Source organism: Lichtheimia ornata, assembly GCF_029851405.1.
Source record: "Lichtheimia ornata isolate CBS 291.66 chromosome Unknown scaffold00050, whole genome shotgun sequence".
NCBI classification, from domain to species: domain Eukaryota; kingdom Fungi; phylum Mucoromycota; class Mucoromycetes; order Mucorales; family Lichtheimiaceae; genus Lichtheimia; species Lichtheimia ornata.
Genome location: NW_026695370.1, coordinates 50,861 through 70,813, shown reverse-complemented (window position 1 = coordinate 70,813; position 19,953 = coordinate 50,861). Strand labels below are relative to the sequence as shown.

The 19,953-nt window shown below is 43.5% G+C and overlaps 6 protein-coding genes and 1 non-coding gene across 7 annotated transcripts; 5 read left to right on the top strand and 2 right to left on the bottom strand.

The window, feature by feature from the left end:
* Positions 1-267: 267 nt before the first annotated feature.
* On the top strand, positions 268-2,605 carry O0I10_008982 (uncharacterized protein; the record flags this gene model as incomplete). Its single annotated transcript, XM_058488980.1, has 3 exons — positions 268-979; positions 1,044-1,666; positions 1,721-2,605. 3 exons carry the CDS (start codon positions 268-270, stop codon positions 2,603-2,605), a joined length of 2,220 nt encoding a protein of 739 aa, XP_058340206.1.
* Positions 2,606-2,761: 156 nt separating this feature from the next.
* On the top strand, positions 2,762-4,320 carry O0I10_008981 (uncharacterized protein; the record flags this gene model as incomplete). Its single annotated transcript, XM_058488979.1, has 2 exons — positions 2,762-3,278; positions 3,332-4,320. The coding sequence occupies 2 exons, from the start codon at positions 2,762-2,764 to the stop codon at positions 4,318-4,320; spliced, it is 1,506 nt and encodes a 501-aa protein (XP_058340205.1).
* Positions 4,321-6,130: 1,810 nt separating this feature from the next.
* Positions 6,131-9,581, top strand: O0I10_008980 (potassium/sodium efflux P-type ATPase, fungal-type; the record flags this gene model as incomplete). Its single annotated transcript, XM_058488978.1, has 5 exons — positions 6,131-6,595; positions 6,659-6,915; positions 6,982-7,044; positions 7,104-7,812; positions 7,875-9,581. 5 exons carry the CDS (start codon positions 6,131-6,133, stop codon positions 9,579-9,581), a joined length of 3,201 nt encoding a protein of 1,066 aa, XP_058340204.1.
* A 111-nt stretch (positions 9,582-9,692) lies between these two features.
* On the bottom strand, positions 9,693-11,289 carry O0I10_008979 (uncharacterized protein; the record flags this gene model as incomplete). The annotated part of the gene is made up of 4 exons (XM_058488977.1): positions 9,693-9,712; positions 9,772-10,325; positions 10,380-10,855; positions 10,915-11,289. The coding sequence occupies 4 exons, from the start codon at positions 11,287-11,289 to the stop codon at positions 9,693-9,695; spliced, it is 1,425 nt and encodes a 474-aa protein (XP_058340203.1).
* Positions 11,290-12,155: 866 nt separating this feature from the next.
* On the top strand, positions 12,156-12,229 carry O0I10_008978. The gene has a single exon. It is a non-coding gene; the product is annotated as a tRNA-Ile (tRNA).
* Positions 12,230-13,472: 1,243 nt separating this feature from the next.
* Positions 13,473-15,522, top strand: O0I10_008977 (uncharacterized protein; the record flags this gene model as incomplete). The annotated part of the gene is made up of 9 exons (XM_058488976.1): positions 13,473-13,518; positions 13,606-13,622; positions 13,674-13,697; positions 13,751-13,912; positions 13,972-14,050; positions 14,108-14,214; positions 14,278-14,354; positions 14,416-15,062; positions 15,119-15,522. The coding sequence occupies 9 exons, from the start codon at positions 13,473-13,475 to the stop codon at positions 15,520-15,522; spliced, it is 1,563 nt and encodes a 520-aa protein (XP_058340202.1).
* Positions 15,523-15,714: 192 nt separating this feature from the next.
* O0I10_008976 (uncharacterized protein) lies at positions 15,715-19,823 on the bottom strand (the record flags this gene model as incomplete). Its single annotated transcript, XM_058488975.1, has 11 exons — positions 15,715-15,774; positions 15,836-16,309; positions 16,372-16,802; positions 16,859-16,976; positions 17,032-17,825; positions 17,897-18,205; positions 18,268-18,733; positions 18,831-19,148; positions 19,241-19,292; positions 19,357-19,630; positions 19,691-19,823. The coding sequence occupies 11 exons, from the start codon at positions 19,821-19,823 to the stop codon at positions 15,715-15,717; spliced, it is 3,429 nt and encodes a 1,142-aa protein (XP_058340201.1).
* Positions 19,824-19,953: the final 130 nt, after the last annotated feature.

Genomic DNA, 19,953 nt, shown 5'->3' with positions numbered 1-19,953 from the left:
CAGGTAAATGTCTCAGGGACAATAGGGCGTAACGATGATCATGATTGAGATAAAAGGGAAAAGGAATATTATGATATGCTTATAGCTGTTATTGTAGGTGGGTTTCACTCACTGTAGCATTGTGATACCATTACACAAAGCTTTCCTTTCTTCTCCAACAACGCGATCCAATTTCATTTTCTTCTTCATCCTCCTCCACCCCCTCCCTTTCCCATCTTCCCTGTTTCTTCTTTTTTGTATTTAAACATATACTTTTATTCATACATCATGGATACTCATCATCATCATCATGCCTTATTCATCAACAAATGCTCTTCTACTCTACCCCCACGCTATTCATATGACTTGCAACAACGACGAAGGAACTCGTTACAGCCTCCTTCAAGCAGACAGCGACCTTTATCCTTGTCCTTGACCAATCGCACCGATCTCAACAATCGCATTGCAGATAGCTTCCAAGAGTTCTCGACAATGTTGCAGCAGTACTCGGTTCCACAACCAAAGACACCTCCTCCACAAAAAAGAACTGTCAATGCACGAGAATCACGTTGGTCGGTGGCATCGCTCCCATCGGTATCGTCCACAAGCACAGCAGTGTCATCGTTGTCGTCATCGTCATCAGCGTTCTCGTTGCCTGTTTCGCCTACAACTACGTATATCAAGACCAAGCCTGTGGAACAAGAAGAGCAGCATAGTTACCAGCACCAGTCTAATGAATTAAGCGTGCATCCACTTTCAAATGCAGACGGCTGTAATAAGCGGGGAAGCAAGATTGTGCAGCGCTTGGTCCGTGCCGCATGCCAGGGTGATCTTACTACTGTCAATACTATCATCAACAAGGAACGTACGATTCAAGTCGATGATTCATTGAATGAGCATGGATGGACCTGTTTGATGTGCGCTGCATGCTTTGGACAAATCCCAATTGCACGGGCTCTATTGGATGATGTCGGTGCAAGCATTGATATACAAGATAAAAGTATGTCATCATTATCCCTTTCCACTACTACTAAACTCGTAGCTAAAAATAATTCAACATGTAGAAGGATGGACTGCACTTGTATGGGCCACGTCGCGTCGACATAATCAAGACATGGTTCACTTTTTACTTGAGAGAGGAGCTTCATACTCAATACGATCCCTGGCTGGTTATTCTATATATCAACTTGCAAATTCGGATATGGCGCTACTTTTACCTCGTCGTGATGCACATACCAAACGACCTAGACAACCACAACGACGACAAACTGAACCAGCAAACATCAAGGATCAACAAAAGATATCCTATTACAGCGCCGATATGTACAGCTACAACAACAATGATGATGATGACGACGATGATGGTGGCGGTGGTAGTGATGGACATATTGCAACACCCAAAGTGGATGATATAGATGCATGGGAAAGCACGCTTCAATCGTCATATCGATTTGATTGGGACAAATGCCGCCCTGATCAAATGTTTGTCTTTTGCGAGGATGATACGACACACATCATTGATACCATCATTTCAGATATCAAGCTCCCATTACAATCACACGAGGATCTCTGGATACCTTCCAATGTCGTATATCTTTGTTGTCGTTTCTCACACAATCACTCCATGAAAGAGCTTACCCAACAATTCCTACGATCGGCAATTACTCGTTTTGGCAAGGTAGCCAAGGTATGTGTATATTCTGTCATTGAAGGGAGGATCCCTTGGCTCATTTTCTCCTAGGCCAACACCCGTAACCTGCATTCACTTGCTTTTTGGATATCCAACCTTTACCAATTGCTCGTGTATTTGAGACGTGATACCAAGCTTGCAGTCAGCACATGGGAGGAACAACAACAAATCCAAGCACTTGTTATTGATATCTTCGACAATCATTTACGATCTTATTGCGAACGCTTATTGGATAAGACAATCGAGTCTACCATGTTGGATTATGAAGAAGCTTGTGGATTGGAACCTGTGGAATACGTGGATGATCGTAGCTGGCAACGACGAATGAGCTTTCGACGAAGAAGTAGCAGCATCACACCACCGAGTACAATCATCACATCTCTCACATCCCTCCTTGAGACTTTGACATCCTATCGCATCCATCCTGATATCCAACACCAGCTCATTGCCCACTGCATCAATTATATTGTCAATGAAGTCTTTGATCGTATGATTAACAACAAGAAGCATCTAAGTCGATCCAAAGCTATTCAAGTGCGCATGAACGTGTCTACTTTGGAAGAATGGGCTCGAACACACCAGCTGGCTTCTCTTTTTCGGCGTATTACTCAACTCCTTCAATTCCTTCAATGCGTTTCACAGCTCCATGAACTTCAAGTCTTTCAAGATACCGTACGCCAATTTGATCTTTTGACACCATATGAAATACGCCACATTGTACTCAACTATCGTTATGAGATTGGAGAACCACAATTACCATCCACTATGCCACAGCTGTCCAAGGACTTGCACAATACCCGCGGAGGAGAAGACAATGACCAAGATAAAGCCCGCATCCCATTTACCCTGCCACCCATTGATATTATGAGCAAACGAAGACATGATGATTTCCCCCATATCCCTGAACGTTGGGTCATTAGGCTAGATAGTAAATAACAGCCATCGATCCTATTTTCATGCCATGACAACAATATTGGATATGGGTTTGGAAAAAGAGTGTTTGGGTGATATGGATGGTTTCGGATGATTTGTCGAGCTATATATATAAAAAAGCTCCTTGTGTTTGTTTGTATGATGTCTTGTTTCTTACACATGGACATCCGCGGAAATCATGTGCTGGCAGAATTGTTGGCATGGGGCGCTATGTCAGACGAACAAGTGGAGAAGGATATGAAATCGATGATGGCAATAGAGCAAGCGTGCATCAAACAAGAATCTTTGGAAGAACAACAAATGCGTCCACCTTCTCCATTTCCACCCCAACCAATCACCACACCATTGTTTGATCGACCACTGCCAACAGAAATTGTCATACAAATCCTTGCCAAGTTGTCATTCCGATCACTGATACGTTGCCAGCTACTCAATAATACATGGCGCACCATCATCTTATCTACACCAGAGCTCTGGAGAAACATATCTTTTCCATCAATCAAAGAGAAGAATGGCTCAACCATCACCAGCAGCAGCAGCATTCACGATAACGTTTACATTTACTACTTGAATCGATATCTCAATAATGCACGTCGGCGATTACATAGTTTGAAACTCCAATCCACAGCTATGATTGCAGCTATACTTGAGAGCAAACAAGTTGTTGGTGCCCTTGGTAAGGAAAATGGTGAACACACAATGAACTAAAGAACTAATCATGTAATTTAGATGTATCTGAATCCTATATTCCTCAGACTTTGCTAGCAAGGATGCAATTGGGAATAGCAAGTATGCATGTGCACACGCTTCACATCGATCATAGCAACATCTCTGTGGAAGATATCATTATGATTGCATGCAACGTCCCCACGCTTCGGATCATCAGTGCTAAGGGTTGCTGCTTTGCCTCCGATTTCTATAATCCTGATACACTCACGCCTTCTTTGCAACAAGCCCATGACCTCGTACTTTTGACCAAAAAGAATGGTACAACCACCACCACCACGACGCAATCACGTTTGTCTTATCTCGATATCTCAGCAATGCGACGTTCATCGATTCATGCTCTTGTTTGGATTTTATATCGCTGTCCTCGGCTTTGCGATTTGATTGCCTATGATTGTGGCATTGTCTTATCAACATTCTTCCGTGCGTGCCTTTTGTATTGCCCAACATTGTCATTTCTTGGTTACAGCCCCGCTGATCAACATTGTATGTGGCCATGGCAACAGCACAGCACGATCCCTTACTGCGATACCCGTCTCGTGACACAACAAGAAACAAGCAAGATTAAATCGATCACATTATCCAACACGCGCATTCATCCAAAGTTGGTCACTTTTATCTTGGATCATTGCATGGAGACTCTTGAAACATTACGCATTGATCAATGTTGGCTTATGCAATCCAATGTTGTTTTGTGTTTGGCAAGCATGAACCCACCTCATCTGAGGCACGTGACAATCAGCAATAGTACTTCTTTTGTGGATGCGGAATCAATCATAGCACTAATCAAGACATGCCGCGGCCTAGAAAGCATCACCTTTCTCAATGATCGAAATGCTGTAAATGACAAGGTCGTGTTCGCACTCATGATGAATAGCCCCCCACAACTACGACGGCTTGATCTCAGAGGATGTGTCCTTATCTCCAACCATGCTAAGTCACTCTTACGCAACTTTGTACACAACACACGCACTTTATCCCTACGCTTGTGAGTCAACAGAAACTTGATTCATGGCTGTTATACCCCCATGTAATAATAAAAAGGAGACCGAAAATGGCCATTTCAAAAAGACCATTCATCCCATTGTTATCCCCACATCACCTTTACTTCCAAAATCCTCGCCACAATAATAATAACAACATGTTGAGCAATACCCACCGTCGATTGTATACAGGCAGCATCATGATACTTTGTCTTGGCCTTTGTATTTTTTTAGGCCCCAATGGTTTAATCATCCTGGTGTGTGCCATCGAATGTAAAGCATTTCAGGTACAACAACCTCCCCATCACTTTGGATCTTCCATTTATGTAAAACGTTGGACAAAAAGCTCAACACTTACTTAAACTCAGGAGCTACGACGTATACGGTTTGGTTTGGCCACTCGCTATTCTCATGTATTGGATTGGTAGGAAGAGTATACAATGATCGGTAGCACCTACTGAGCCCATCCACTGCTTGCTGTTGTGGCTGTTATAGGTTTCTTTTTGTTGCACTGGGGATTTGGGCGCTAAGTGAAAGCTTCGATTATAACCATCGTATGACAGTCATCTTGTGCTACACGTTTTGTGAGTTGACGATCGTTACCTCCGAATCTCGCATTCTAGATCTGATACCATGGCACACACATGTAGGGTTTGCGGGCAACGTTGCGTTGTTTGAAGATAGCCTTGTATTTGGTCAACTTGTACGCTTCTTTTGGATCCACATTGCTGTTCTTTTTACATCGTTGCAATTGTTTTTCTTGACCAACAATATTCGTCACGGCATGGTGTGGTAAGTTTTATTCTCTTGATGCAAAGTAAAGGAAAAGGATTGATATGGTAGTTGCATACCATGTGATGTTTTCTTGCTTCTTACACGTCTCTCTCAATTGTGATTTCCTCACGTCAGGTTCCTTTTACCCTCGATCCTGGTCATCTGGAATGACGTGGCTGCATACACATTTGGCAAGATGCTAGGTCGCACACCTCTGTATACCTTGAGTCCGAATAAGACAGTTGAGGGATTTATGCTAGGGGCTATCACCACCGTGGCTGTCGGGGAAATTGCAAGTGATCCGACCGCTTGTGTTACACAAATCATGCATTATACTGATCTTCGTTCTTCTTCCATCAGTCAACAAGCTTGATATTGCCCACGTTGTTACCGGTAACGTCGTCGAATACAAAGAAAATACGTTTCCATTGGAAGCTCATGTGTTTTATTAGAATGCTACTCAGCAGGTGTCTCCAAAGGATGGCTTGATACTTTCATTGTATGCATCATTTGCTGCTCCTTTTAGCGGCTTTTTGGCCAGCGCTTTGAAACGTTCATGCAGCATGAAGGACTTTGGCAATTGGATTCCAGGACATGGTGGTATCGTAGATCGCATGGATTGTCAACTTCTCATGGGCGTATTTACATACGTTTACCTTAACAACAAGACCACTACTCAGCACCAATGAAGCACACAAAGATGCACAGAATTCATTTTTTTCCCACAATCAAATAACATTTGCTGTTCAAATACATAAATCGATCTGTACTCATCCCCCATATGATGTACCTTTCAAAGATCTTGAGAAACTATGGAAAGCGTTATGTTGCTCCGATTATCCGAAAAAGGAAGAGCCAAAGCCTGGTGGAGTGAAATCCGGGAAATGTGAAAAAGAGTGGGGGAACATGCTTGCCAGAATTAGAAAGGGTTGCCCTTCTGGAATCTTTGGGTCAACAACCAAGAGCTTCAAATACAAAATGGGCGCCACATCTTTTACATGCAACAGGATTCATTTCTTTTTCTTCTTGATCGATTTTTGGTTGGATGAGTGAATCAGATACCAAATCACCCAACAATACCAATAATACTACTACCACCATCACCTTTGCCGAGCAATCGGTGACAACTACAACACGTCGTCCACAAGATGAAAAGATCAAGCAAAATCCATTGACTCGCTCATCCACAGGGCAAAGTACTTCATCTTTTGATGTACGCTCCGTACGCAGTGCCTTGATGAACAAAATGAACCTTGTTAAGCGTCGTCAAATGAAGCGTGCTGAACAGCTTGAAAAAGTGGAAACCCCACCTTATCATACAATGGACCTGGAAACAGTGGCTACATTACTCAAGTCAGACCTCGTGGATGGCCTTTCCGAAAAGGAGGTCGAAAGTCGTCGACTCGAATCCGGCTACAATGAAATGGAAGGTGAAGGCGGTGTCAACCCTGTCAAGCTACTTTTGAAGCAATTTTTCAATATCATGGTGTTGATTTTGCTTGTTGCTATGGTATGTCATTGTATGTTGTTCTTCTCCTTGAAAGACACAATGGCTCATTTTCATTGTTTTTAGGTTGTGTCCTTTGTATTCAAAGATTGGGTCGAAGCTGGTGTCATTGGTGTCATTATGCTTTTGAATGCAGGTGTTGGTTTTGCACAAGAATACAAGGCTGAAAAGACAATGGATTCCCTCCGCCAAATGGCATCCCCTACAGCTCAGGTGATACGCAATGGTGAATCGAGTACTATTGCTACACGCGACTTGGTTCCTGGTGATATCATTCTTCTTAAAACAGGCGACGTTGTTGGTGCTGATTGCCGTGTGATCGAGTAAGTAAAGCTTAAGATGGTGTTATCCAATTCGCATCATGTCTCTAACATAGGATCATGTGATAGGTCATTCAACATGGACGTGGATGAAGCTCTCTTGACCGGTGAATCGGTACCTGTTAGCAAAGTGTAAGTATATCACCACTATTCATTGGGAGTATTATGATGGCTCATTGTTTTATATAAAGCACCGAGACGCTTGAAGGATCCGATATCCCACTTGGTGATCGTATCAACATGACTTATTCCAGCACTGTCCTCACCAAAGGCCGTGGCAAGGCACTTGTTACAGCTACAGGGATGCAAACCGAAATTGGCAAGATTGCATTAAGGTTGTTGACAAGCGATAGCAGCCGCAAGACACCATTGCAACGTTCTTTGGATCGTATGGCTCTTTACTTGCTTCTTGTTGCCATTCTTGCTATTATCATTGTTTTCTCGGTGGCAAAGTTCCAGATTGGTGATTCACAAATCCTCTATGCTATCTCGACAGCTATTGCTGTTATCCCAGAGGCATTGGTTGCAGTTGTCACGCTCACGCAAGCTTTTGGTGTGCATGCCATGGCAAAGGCAAATGCATTGGTTCGCAAAATTTCAGCCTTGGAACTTTTGGGTGCCGTAACCAATGTGTGTTCGGATAAGACTGGTACCTTGACACAAAGCAAGATGGTGCTTACCCGTTTTTGGAGACCTGAAGAAGGATTCCACAAGGTTGGCGGGCTTGGTTTTTCTATCGAGGGCGATATCACGCGTGAAAGTGATAGTACAATCGTGGCCACGGATCAATTATCAAATGGCATCAGGGATATGGTGTTAGCCGGTGCTCTTTGCAATATGAGTGAGCTCCGTAAGAACAAGGACTCTGAAGGCTATCATGGTATTGGTGATCCTACCGAGGTATGATGATGTGCATTACATGTATGAAAGGCCATGTTGCTTATGCATCGTATGTTTATTAGGTTGCATTACAAGTCTTTGCATACAAAGCCCATATGGGAAAACCATCTCTTACTGAATCTGAAGATAAAGGAAATTGGAAGTTGATTGCCGAATATCCTTTTGACTCTGCCATCAAGCGCATGAGTATTATCGCACAATCGCCGGATGGATCTTACTATGCTTTTATCAAGGGTGCTACTGAAAGAGTTATTGGTTCTTGTGTTGCTGCAAGAATGGGTGATGAAACTCGATCGATGAACCAAAGCGAATTGGATGAGCTTATCATGCCACGAGTGGAAGATCTTGCCAAAGGTGGTTTGCGCGTTTTGACATTGGGAATGAGAAAGATCAAGGCTGAAGGCGAGATTGGACCCGATACATTTACTCGAGAAGCCATTGAACAAGACATGGAATTCTTGGGCTTGGTTGGCATTTATGATCCACCTCGTGCGGAATCACGTGCTGCTGTTGCCGAGTGCCATCAAGCTGGTATTACTGTTCACATGTTAACGGGTGATCATGCTGCCACTGCTACTGCCATTGCACGAGAAGTTGGCATTTTGCCGGATGACTATGGCCTTACGGATGATCCTGAAAAGCATCCCAAAGATTTGGTCATGCCTGCCACCAAGTTTGACAAGCTTAGCGAGGAACAAATTGATGCGATGCCACAGCTTCCATTGGTGATTGCACGCTGTAGCCCTGATACCAAGGTCAAAATGATTGAAGCTCTTCATCGACGTAAACGGATTACTGGTATGACAGGTGATGGTGTCAATGATTCTCCAAGCTTGAAGGAATCCGATATTGGCATTGCTATGGGTCAAAATGGATCGGACGTGGCAAAGCAGGCTGCTGAGATTGTGCTAGTGGATGACAACTTTGCAACCATTGTCAGAGCTATCGAAGAAGGTCGACGTGTCTTTGCCAACATTTCACGCTTTGTGGTCCACATGGTCTCCGGCAACGTTTCTCAAGTTGTGCCCCTCGTGATCGGTACCGGCTTTTTTGATAATACGAATACGTCCGTTTTCTTGATGACGCCTATTCAAATCTTGTTCAACAATGTTCTCACATCATCGCCACCCGCCATGAGTCTTGGTTTGGAGCCTGTTCATCCTGATCAAATGCTTGTACCACCACGACCTACCAGCGAAGGCCTCTTTTCAACATCGAATGTGATTGACTTGATGTACTATGGTTGGATGATGGGCATCATTTGCTTACTCAACTTTATTGTGGTTGTCTACGGCTATGGTGGTGGCCAGCTTGGTGAATTGTGCAACAAAGAATACAATCCATCATGCGAAATTGTTTTCAGGGCCCGTGGTACTGTTTTCACAACATTGACGCTCATGATTTTGTTGCATGGTTTCACATGTCGCGACCTGGTGAACCCCGTATGGACATGGAGTGCATGGACAAAACGCAAGCAAAACTACTATTTGCTTGGATCATTTACTGGATGCGTTGTATTGATGATTATCGCTCTTTACGTGCCTGTTCTCAATACAGATGTCTTCAAGCACAAGGGCATTGATTGGGAATGGGGAATCGTAGCAGCATCTATTTTGGTTTACATCATCCTCACTGAAGTCTGGAAATATTTCAAGCGCGGATTCCTTCGTAGACGTCAGCTTCGTTATGAAGAGAAAATGAGACAAGAAGATCAAGAACGCATCGAGCGATCTCGTGCACTTGAACAAACCCATCCATCCACAACATAGTTTTACCCCCTCCTTCCACTTCCATCATCCTTCTCTATAATCTTGTAAAGTTTATATCCATGTTATATCTGTATTTTGTGCTCTTTTTAAGTATTATATTTGCTACAAGCTTCAAAAATCTTCGTATTCATCTAAAAGTACATGTTAGCATCATGATGTGGATCACTCACATTCCCATAAGCCTACTCACCATCGACACCATTAATAGCATGCATGACAAACAACATGACATTAGACGAGAATTGCATGCTGAAGCCTTGGTATAGACCGCGTAAACCCCAACCAGTAAACATGGTACGCTTATGCTTCCTTTTTCTTCGACCACCTTCTTCCTTGACGATACGATAGCAGGCATCGGCCACACCAGTGTAGGGTACAGGGCGTAAAGCAACGACAGGGGAAAATCGCTTCTTTCCAGGAGTACGAGTACGGATTTGGCACTGCATTCTCTTACGGATGGTGTCGAGAGGCAAAGTGATGAGGATCTCGAGAGTATTAAGACCGAGTTCGGCAAGGCTGTATAAGAAAGGGGAATCGTTGGCTGAGATGTGGAAGACGCGATCGATGATCAAAGGTGTTGTATTTTGAAGTAAAGGCACCACCGTGTGAAAGAGCACCGTTGGGATAAGGTTGTGGGAGAGATAAAGACCACGCAATCCTCCTTCTTCTGCCAAGATAGTGCGTAGTGCATCCATAGGACCCTTATACTTGCGATGTAATGGAGATGCTGATTGTACCACCAACCTGTCAAATGTATATTAATATCATCCATCTTCCATTTCCATCAACATGAATTACCTTGTTCGAATCAATTCAAGTGGACTAAGAAGGAAACCCACAATCAAGTTGCTACCAACAAGTGTTGCCAGATTGGGACCCACACGATCAAGATGAACCAGCGGGATTGTGTCGTCATAGAGATCAAACATGTCGTTCAGGGAGCCTTCAAGGGTTGGTTGCAAAAACAAATGCATGATTTCATATAGCCAGTTGGTGTATTGTCCCTTGAATAGAGATGACCATCCTTCATGGGGTTGCTTGAGTAGTCGACCAATTCCTTGCCATACTCCACCATCCAGTGGCTTGAGCTGATATGCAGGTCGAGTAGCATCGTCGTATACACTCTTGCGAATCACGTAGCCACTCGCATCCACAGCCATTGATTTCTTGAATTCTGGATCCTCATGGCTCATAGTAGCAGTGGGTGCAGGTTCAGCCTCATGTCTTGATCCATAAAAATCCTCCTCATCCTCATCCTCATCCGATGAAAAGTCCTTCATAAAGCATATACTTTAGTTGTCTCTTTATCGATAGTGCTTGATGAATAGATTACCTGTTGTTGTTGTTGATGTTGTTCATCATCCTCTTTTGACGCAGCAGAAGCAGCAGCAGCCGTAACTTCCACATCCTCGTGTGGCATATACTGGACTTGGAGTAACGTCTTTGAAACCTCGAAGGGACAACTGATTGCAGTGGTCAGGAACTTGAGCACCGTGAAATTGACCAGTTCTCGAGCAGCGGCGCGTGAGTCAATCAGATCATCGTGGTCATTTGCATAATAGGGAACAACAGAACCGGGACCCTGACCAACAATGGGCGTGTAATTGTCGTTCAAGAGACCAGGCGTATAGTAAGGTCGAAGGCCATTGACGCCCTTTCCAGGTGCTGCAGGAAATGTTGCGAATGGATGACTCTGATCGGCAGGCATAAGTTGCTGTGTCTGAACAAAGAAAAAGAGATATCAACCCAAGCACTTCCACCGTCGTCGCTAAAGACGCTTCTCAACTGAACCTTAAATTACCATGACTTGGGTGCTTCTTCCATATACCTACCTCCCTTGCTCATTACATTGACAACATCGCTATACAATGCATATTATGTAAAAGAGACTCAAAAGATTTGTCCTGATGATAATGGAATAAAAAGCTTAGTGGTCAACACGTCCTAATACCAATGAATGTAAAGCGTGTCAGCCTTCTAAAATGCATCATTCAAATGTGTTCATTGTATCCAAGCATAACAAATTCTTCTGAAATGGAAGTACTTTATTATACATTTCTATCCTTTAATACTCTTACATATCGCCTCCATTCCCTCTCTAGTAATCTATCAGTGATCACCCACCTATGTTTCTTCTTACTCCATCATATAACGTTGTAGTGATACTTGGAATAAATATTGGCTGCTGTTGGATCGTATGTGAAGATAATAAAGTGGAATCCTGCATGCTGATATCAAACGATAAAAAAAGTGCAAGACCATATACGCTGTACAAACGACCTTTTCACCTTCTCTTCATATTATAAAAGCTCATTCCACATGTCGTTGTCGTTGTCAGGTGCATTCGCTCTGATCGTGTAAAGTGGATATTGGGAAAATGGGTTGGATTTGGGCACTTGGCGCCCTCCACAAACCTGAGCTCGAATTCGAATGCGGGAAAAGAAAACAAGGGGAATCCTATGATATCATTCGCTTATTGTCCTTCCATACTATACTAACTTCACCCGTATTTGGCAATTTTGTGGTATATATAGTACCGGGCGTAGAAAAAATCACAAGAGGACAAGGAAAAAGGCTCGCTTAGCTCAGTTGGTTAGAGCGTGGTGCTAATAACGCCAAGGCCACAGGTTCGACCCCTGTAGTGAGCAATGATCCTGAATTCCTTCTTCGGATACATCTTTTTCTTTTTTCTTCGGAAGTTGTCACGTGATCTTTTTTTTTTCTTCGCTAAGAGCCATTTTGGACGTTCCAATTATACGACTTGTGGGATTAGTATTGTATCAACGACGTTTATACTGTTGGGATTTGTTGATTGATGCTGTGTACAATGGTGAATTACATGGTATACGATATCAAAAGTAATACTTTTAGTGTCGTTGTCTTTCCTTATTGCTGTGATTCCCATTGAATAATGTACGAAAATTATTGACAAGCAATCTTACAACAACGCCAGGATGACGTGTAGAAATAAAAGCACGTGCACGGATTACCGATAAGATGGTGAGTGGGGAAAGCATGGATCAGAGCAAGCACATATACAAACAACACTACAACGCCAACACTGGAGTTTCGGTTTTTACCATTTACATCATGTGTCATTCAAACCTAAATGGCATACCACGTTGCCAGTGCCGGTAGCTTTGACTTGTAGTATTCGAATGTGCAGACGTACACGTACAAAGGTATTGAAGATAGCCTGGTGATGATAATTTTCTTTGTGGTATGCATACATGTATGAGGACAATGAGTGGTGATGCATAGATGGGAATGTTATTACCATAACAGCAGATGGTTGTCATTGTTTGATAATGGGTAGTATTGTTACTTCACCTCGCTGATAATGTAGTTGTTGATTCATGTATGGAAAATGACCACACCTTGGCCCTTTCCTCTTTGTTAGAGAAGGACATACTTATGTCACCTACAAAAAATCACCTTTCGAGTGGCAGGTGGATTTATCAACTGTGATTATCTATCACATCGACCCGGTACTCCAAGATGCTTGACCACTTTATCAGTTTGATCAACCATGACAACAACCCCACGCCCACTCATATATAAACAAGGCCCTTTGCACCAACACTATCATACGTCCTTTCCCTTTTACTTGTATTCATACCATCATCAATGGCCTTTCATAAGTCTCAAGGATGGCCTTTATTATGTGTATCCCCAAGCACTCATGCATTCATCTATAGCTCACATAATTGCTTTACCACTTGAAGTGCTCATTGGTGCCTAAAAAACATACCAGAATGGTGCTCATGAAACAATGATGCAAGTACATGCCATTCAATGCGGGGTTTTGTAACGGTCATGTGACGCAAAATCGGACACAAAATGAATAATGCAGGATTTACCCTTCTTTGCAACGTCCCCTTTTCTCCCGCCATGGCCAAAAAGAAAAAGAGAAGCAAGACCACACGAGACGATGTTCGTAAGTAGTCATTCCAAAGCTGATCCTATCGCGACAAGTATTATTTGAGCCGATCGACAAGTGCTAACTTTCAATTGGGGCGTTCAGCGAATGCAGGCGAATCGGTAAGCTTACCTATGAATAAGCGTCTACAGTACTAATCGACGCCATTATAGGGAGTTCATGAACGATTCCGTGAGGTAAATATCAAGGTACAGATACAGTCGTTTGGAAAGGGCTAACATGCATTAAGGCGGGTGACACGGTGTATATTGGAGTGAGCAGACATGAGATACACGGCGTGCAAGTAGCTGCGTTTGCTTTGGTATGGAAGGACAGTGTTCATCCTGAATATGATGAGGCGATTGTATCGAGAAACGCTGATGCATTATCAGACGAAGATGTGGCATTACGTGTAAGTGTTTTGATTTCAACTTTTATTATTACATATCTCGATCTAATCAAGGTGTTTAGGCTGTTATGCATGCGATCCGAACTTCAAATCCAGGAAATACATTGATTGTATACACACGCTTCCCAAGGATTTCAGATTGTTAGTATGATGTTGGAGTCTTCGAGGTTGAAAGGTTACTAAAGTAGGTGTGGATAGGTATGATTGCGGCTGAAAGAACCATACGTGGATGTCGTCTACCAGAATCACCGGATGCAGCTACTGTGATCAAGATGATAAAGGAAAGAAGTGGGCGCGTTATTGGTGTAAGTATCGTTACGTTTATGATTGGAATTATGAAAAGGATGATACTAATACGATAACCACAGCATGTGATGACCTATAAAGAAGACTTGGCTCTCGGCTATCGTGCTACAGCTCTGGCAACTAATTCACGCAAACGAGCGTAAGTGTGTTTTTGTGACATGTATGCTTATGATCATCATCTCACGTGTTATATATCATAGTCAAGGTACTGCCATCGACCATCCTATTCTCCAATCATCAGCCCGTCAATCGCCGCCAAAGAACGATAGCAAGCTTGAATCCAACAGTGACAACGTCAGCTATTTCATGGATCCCAATCCGGCAACTATGGGCACAAGGGTAACTAGCACCAGCACGTTTACAAGCGACATTCGCAAGACATCCACTGCACAACGACCACAATTGATCAATGGTATGCATCCAGATCGTTTGGCCATGCTCTCAAATACAGCGTCTTCATCCAACACGAATATCAATGCAGCCCAACCCAACATTCAAAACAACCAGCGTAACAGAGACTTTGGTCCAGTAATAATCTCCAGCATGGGCTCCAATAGCAACACCTTTACAACCAATGACCAAAGCACATCATCAAGTTCACATTTGATCAATGGAATGCACCCAGATCGTATCGCCATGATCAGCAGGCCTGAAGCGAATTCTTCCACCATTTCATCGTCATCGTCGGATCCTTTTCATCATGCAATGGATCAAACAGTGCTACACAATCGTGGGAGTCAAGTCAGCTCAATTTTACCTATGAGAGAATCAATTACAGCATCCAACAATGATAGCAGCGGTACACGGATGCCTAGCAAAAGAAAACGGAAGAGGTTACGACTTTCAGGTAAAAGAGATCGAGATGTGAAGACTTTTTTGGCCTTAACCTCATTTTTAACGTAGCCGAAGAAAGGTTGGACCGCCGAGCTCAACGCAAGTTGGACCGTCAAGCTAAACGCGAGTTGGACCGTCAAGCTAAACGCGAGTTGGCCCGCCAAGCTAGAAGCCAAATTGAAGATCTTGCAGACATTTATGAAGATGCTATTGATCGTGGATGGGATTTGGGTGATGAAAATGAACCTCAACAACAACGACCAATCGCAAGCAGCAGCACCACACCATATTATGCATCTCATCAACCTACTGCAGACAATGCACCTCAGCAACCTATTTCAGACAATGTATCCCAGCAACCTATTTCAGACAATGTATCCCAGCAACCTATTTCAGACAATGTATCTCAGCAACACGTTTCCAGGGAGAACAATCAAGGCTGGCTCTCTTGGATACGAAACATTTTCTCTTAAAAGTTATTGCATGATACTTTATGGACTATTTAGCTACACCTCACAAACCACAAGCCAACAGCCACTTCATCCATTCTCCATCACTACTGGTAGTCGTTACTAGCGCATTGCTTTAATCTTTAATCATATCATAAATCGCTTGTACAAATCGTAATAGGAAAATGTGTTGGGTGATCATGTGGATATAGCATTCTAAGTAGTTGTTTGGGCATCGCCACCTCTCAATCCTTTTCTGACAGCCACAACAGAGTCCTAAAGAGAAAATGATTCAGCTTCTTTGTTGTTTTTCATTTACCAGGGAAGGATAACGTACCACAATAACCGCATCCACACCATAATTGCGTTGAGCCACAGCATTTTCCACTTCATTGTTGAGGACACCATACGTGAAAAGGAGCAATCCAGATTCCTTGACAACATTGACCATACGTGGAGCTTCCAGGATAGGTTCACTTGCTAGAACAACACCCAAGAGATCGGCTTGTTTTGCGAATCGCATGGCACCTTGAAGGGAGTTGCAGCGAACATCAGCCATGGGTAAGGTACCAGCGTCACTGAGGAAAAAGACTGGGTAGTTGGGTTGCTTGATGTTAAGTGCGAGGCAAATCTCAGGATGGAAAGAAGAAAAGATGATGCGACGATCCTCCTCGGTGTTATCGTAAACGCAGCTGAGGATTGTATCGACGAACATGTTGATTTCCTGGAATTGGTAGAGCTCATCCCCTTCAGCTTCGTCCACCATAGGGTATTTCACTTCAATGTTGCAACCAGCAGACTTTGGGATTTTCTACATAATATCTTCCCATTAGATCATTGCCGTTGAAAAAAAGCATCCTCGCATTTACATACCTTCAAAGCCTCAACCAAAGTTGTAAATGGTGCTTGAATGCTTTCAGGGCCATTTCCCTTGAGCTTACCCAGCTTGTTGGTGCGAGTCAATTCTAATCGCTTGGATGCCACGTTACGACCATACATCTGAACACCGCCAATAGCGCCTAAGGAGTTCGAACGACCCATACGAGCACCAGTGGGTGACAAAGCTGCTGAATTGCCATTGACAAGGGGATATACAGGTTCAGGTTGTGTGTTGTTGATTGTGGGGAAAAGCAATCCATGTGGCCCATTACTGACACCCGTGTGATACTCCTTGATGTGTCCTGATGGTCTAAGGTTCAAGAATTGTTCCACTGTAATTGCGTTCAAGGGGATATCAAATCCGGTTTCTGTAACGGTCCAATCGTGATAGATGACAGGCACCATGTCCTTTGTAAGCTGCACATCTATTGGAAATAGGTCTTAGCCTCCCTAGAAATGTATCATCGACTATAATGCTTACCAAATTCCACATACTCAGCTCCCAAAGATGCGGCAGTAATAAAAGAAAGCACTGTATTCTCTCCAACTTGAAGATGTGAATTCTTTCGATTCATACCAGAGCCACGATGACCAATGATCTATGAAATCACAAGTACTCAGCATCCTTGAACCACCTGATATGGAAGCCTTTACCTTTGTATCCACCGATTTGTAATAAGTGTAACGATCACCAACCGACATTCTTGGGTGAGTGAATGGCTTGATAACAAAGTATTCAAATCCAATAGTGCCCACGTATTCCAAGGTCTTGGTACGAATCAAGGGTACGGTTTGTTGTCCACGAAGCGAAAAGTTGCCAGCTGTTTGACCCTTGAAGCCGCCTGACTTTGTATAAATTTGATCAGTTGCCATGATAGCAGTGCCACGAGCAATAATGGCATCCGACGCTTGAGGTGAGGCAAATGTTTCCACCAAATCGAAACGTAAGACCACATCTTCAGGTCTGGAACAGAATAGCACCATGGGATCAGGCTGTAATAGGTATTGTTGATTGTTCTCGGGCAAATCAAGGATTGGAAGTTCTCCAGTGGCACCAGTGGCTGATACGGCAATCGACATGCGTTGATCCTCAAGGCTGTTATCATGAAGATTCAAAAAGTTCTTGGACAATGGATTGCGGATGTCATTGGATCCCAACTTGATAATGATCATGGTTTGGTCTGTCAAATACTTGTGACCATACAATCGACTTGCGCTTGAGCGTGCCTTGAGAATATGATGACCATTGGCTTCGGTGCCATTTCCATTGACATGAGTTGGGCTTGCAAGCTTGCGAGGAATATCTTTTGGCTTGATCAACTTGCCAATGTCCAGGTGACCTCGAAATACGGCGTGTTCATATGCAGCCCAACCAGCATAGTCCGTATAAGACATATCAGCACCATGTTCGAGAAGGATTTGGGCAATGTCATAAGACCCTTCCATTGCTATTGTATATGTCACATGAGTATTTTTCCCCCCTTGCATGAAACTTTTCTCCGAGCCACTTTTTTTTTACCTGCTACAATCAATGGTGTCCATCCATTCACCTTTTCAGGAAGGTTGACATTTGCATGACCTTGTGTGATGAGAACACGAGCACCTTCAGTAAACTGGTTCCTGATAGCAATCAACAAAGGGGTCTCTCCATCCTCATCGGCAAGATCCACTGACGCGCCTGTATCAATGAGGAGATACAACAATTCCAAATTGGATAACGTGCAAGCCATTGCGACTGCTGAAGGATGGTGGGATTGACGTGCAAATTCAGGGACTGGAACATCATCGTTTGACCCCGTGTTTCCATTCGTATGTTTGACTGATGCAGCTAATACGAAAACAATAAAGTCAGATGCTTATCATGTAAGAAAAAACAATAATCGTAATTACCTGCAATAACTCCATCAATGTCTGTAATGTTTGCAGTTTCAACCAGGGCGCTTAAAGTTTGAAAGTTGCCATGCAGGATAGAAAGGAATAGTGGAGTATGACCATCACGATCTTGCCATCTTGGGTCAGCAAAGCCATCGTCACCGTAATACGAATACTCCATTGCATGTCGTAATAGCACCTTTGCCATTTCAGATTGACCAAATTCGCATGCATAATGCAAAGGACGACGACCGGCAAAATCCACTTGCTTTGGCAATTCAGGGGAAAGATGCAACAAAGTTTGAAGAACCTTGGAAGGAGAATGTTCAGGACGAGCATCGGATAGCAAGATGGACAACTTGTGAAGGATGTTGCGTTCATTGATATCGCGGTGATCGAGTGGGCTGACACCGGATTGAATCAAGTATTCGAGACAATGGATGGATCCTCTTTGTGTTGCCAATTCCAAAAGAGCATAACGTGTCTAATATTCCCACAACCCATTAAAGTTAGCACGAGAAAAGAGGGGGAGATGGGACGGGGCTTTCTTAATTGGGAAAGAAAAGTGAGGGGGCATTTACCTGATCAGCATGAGATTTGCATTTGACAGCGGCAAGTGAACCACAATTCAGGAGCTCTTTGAGCTTAAACAAATCGTCATCCTCAATAGCCTCCGAAAACAAATCGTTCTCCTCCTCGTTGAGAATGTTGTTATGACGTCGCATTGTTGATGGTAAAGGAAGCTTGACAGCCACCGATGCTGGTTGACCCTTGTTTGCTGCCTTGCCATGGGTGGAATCCGTCACAGATGTGGATAAAGTCAAGGTCGAGATCCATTGGGTCAACTTGTCAATCTCTTGATGGATTTGGCCTTGGGATGCAAATGGGAGCACTGACACCTAAGTACATATACAACCAAGGTGTCGATCTTGTTACAGGACAGGGAATAATACAACACGTTGGACTGAGCGAGAGAGCAACAAACGACTACCTTTGTATTCCAGTAAACGTTCTGTGACTCAAGGCCCAGTTTCTTGTCCAATCTAGGAAGTATATGGTTAGCACACATTGCATACATTGCTTCCATACCACCACCCATGACGTTACTTTTTCAATATCTTTCGAAATCCTTTGGCGTTCAATTCGGCAAACCACATGACCTTGTTCATTTGTGCACGAGTCTCCTGCAAGGCGCTCAGTAGTTCCTCATTGATATCCACATAGGGCTCTCGCTCGGGTGATGGGGATAATGGTTCAGGTGGGTTGTAATGTTGATTGTACTTCTCTGACAAGATCCATAGACGACGATCCACTTGGCTCTTCTTGTAGCTGTAGAATGTATCCACCTTCTCAAGCTCACGATCCAGTTGAAACAAGATGGCTGTGAACAAGACAATGAGCAATGGTCAAATCCCCATCACGATCCCACTTCCCAATGTACCTGTAATAACTTCCTCAGAAGGTGGCAGCTCACCAGCAGCCTCATTGATAGACTTCTTCAACGCCTTATAAGAAATATAGTTCTTGGACCATTCTGGTAACTGATTGCGAAGCAATGTCTTGCCAAACTTCATTGTGGGTAGGAAAAGGAAGAGAGAGAGAGAGAGATAAAGAACCAATCCGCCGCCGAGCACGCTTTTTCATGCGTAAACACGATCGGACTTGCAGTTGTATTGGGAACTGATAACGTCAAGCCTTGTGCAA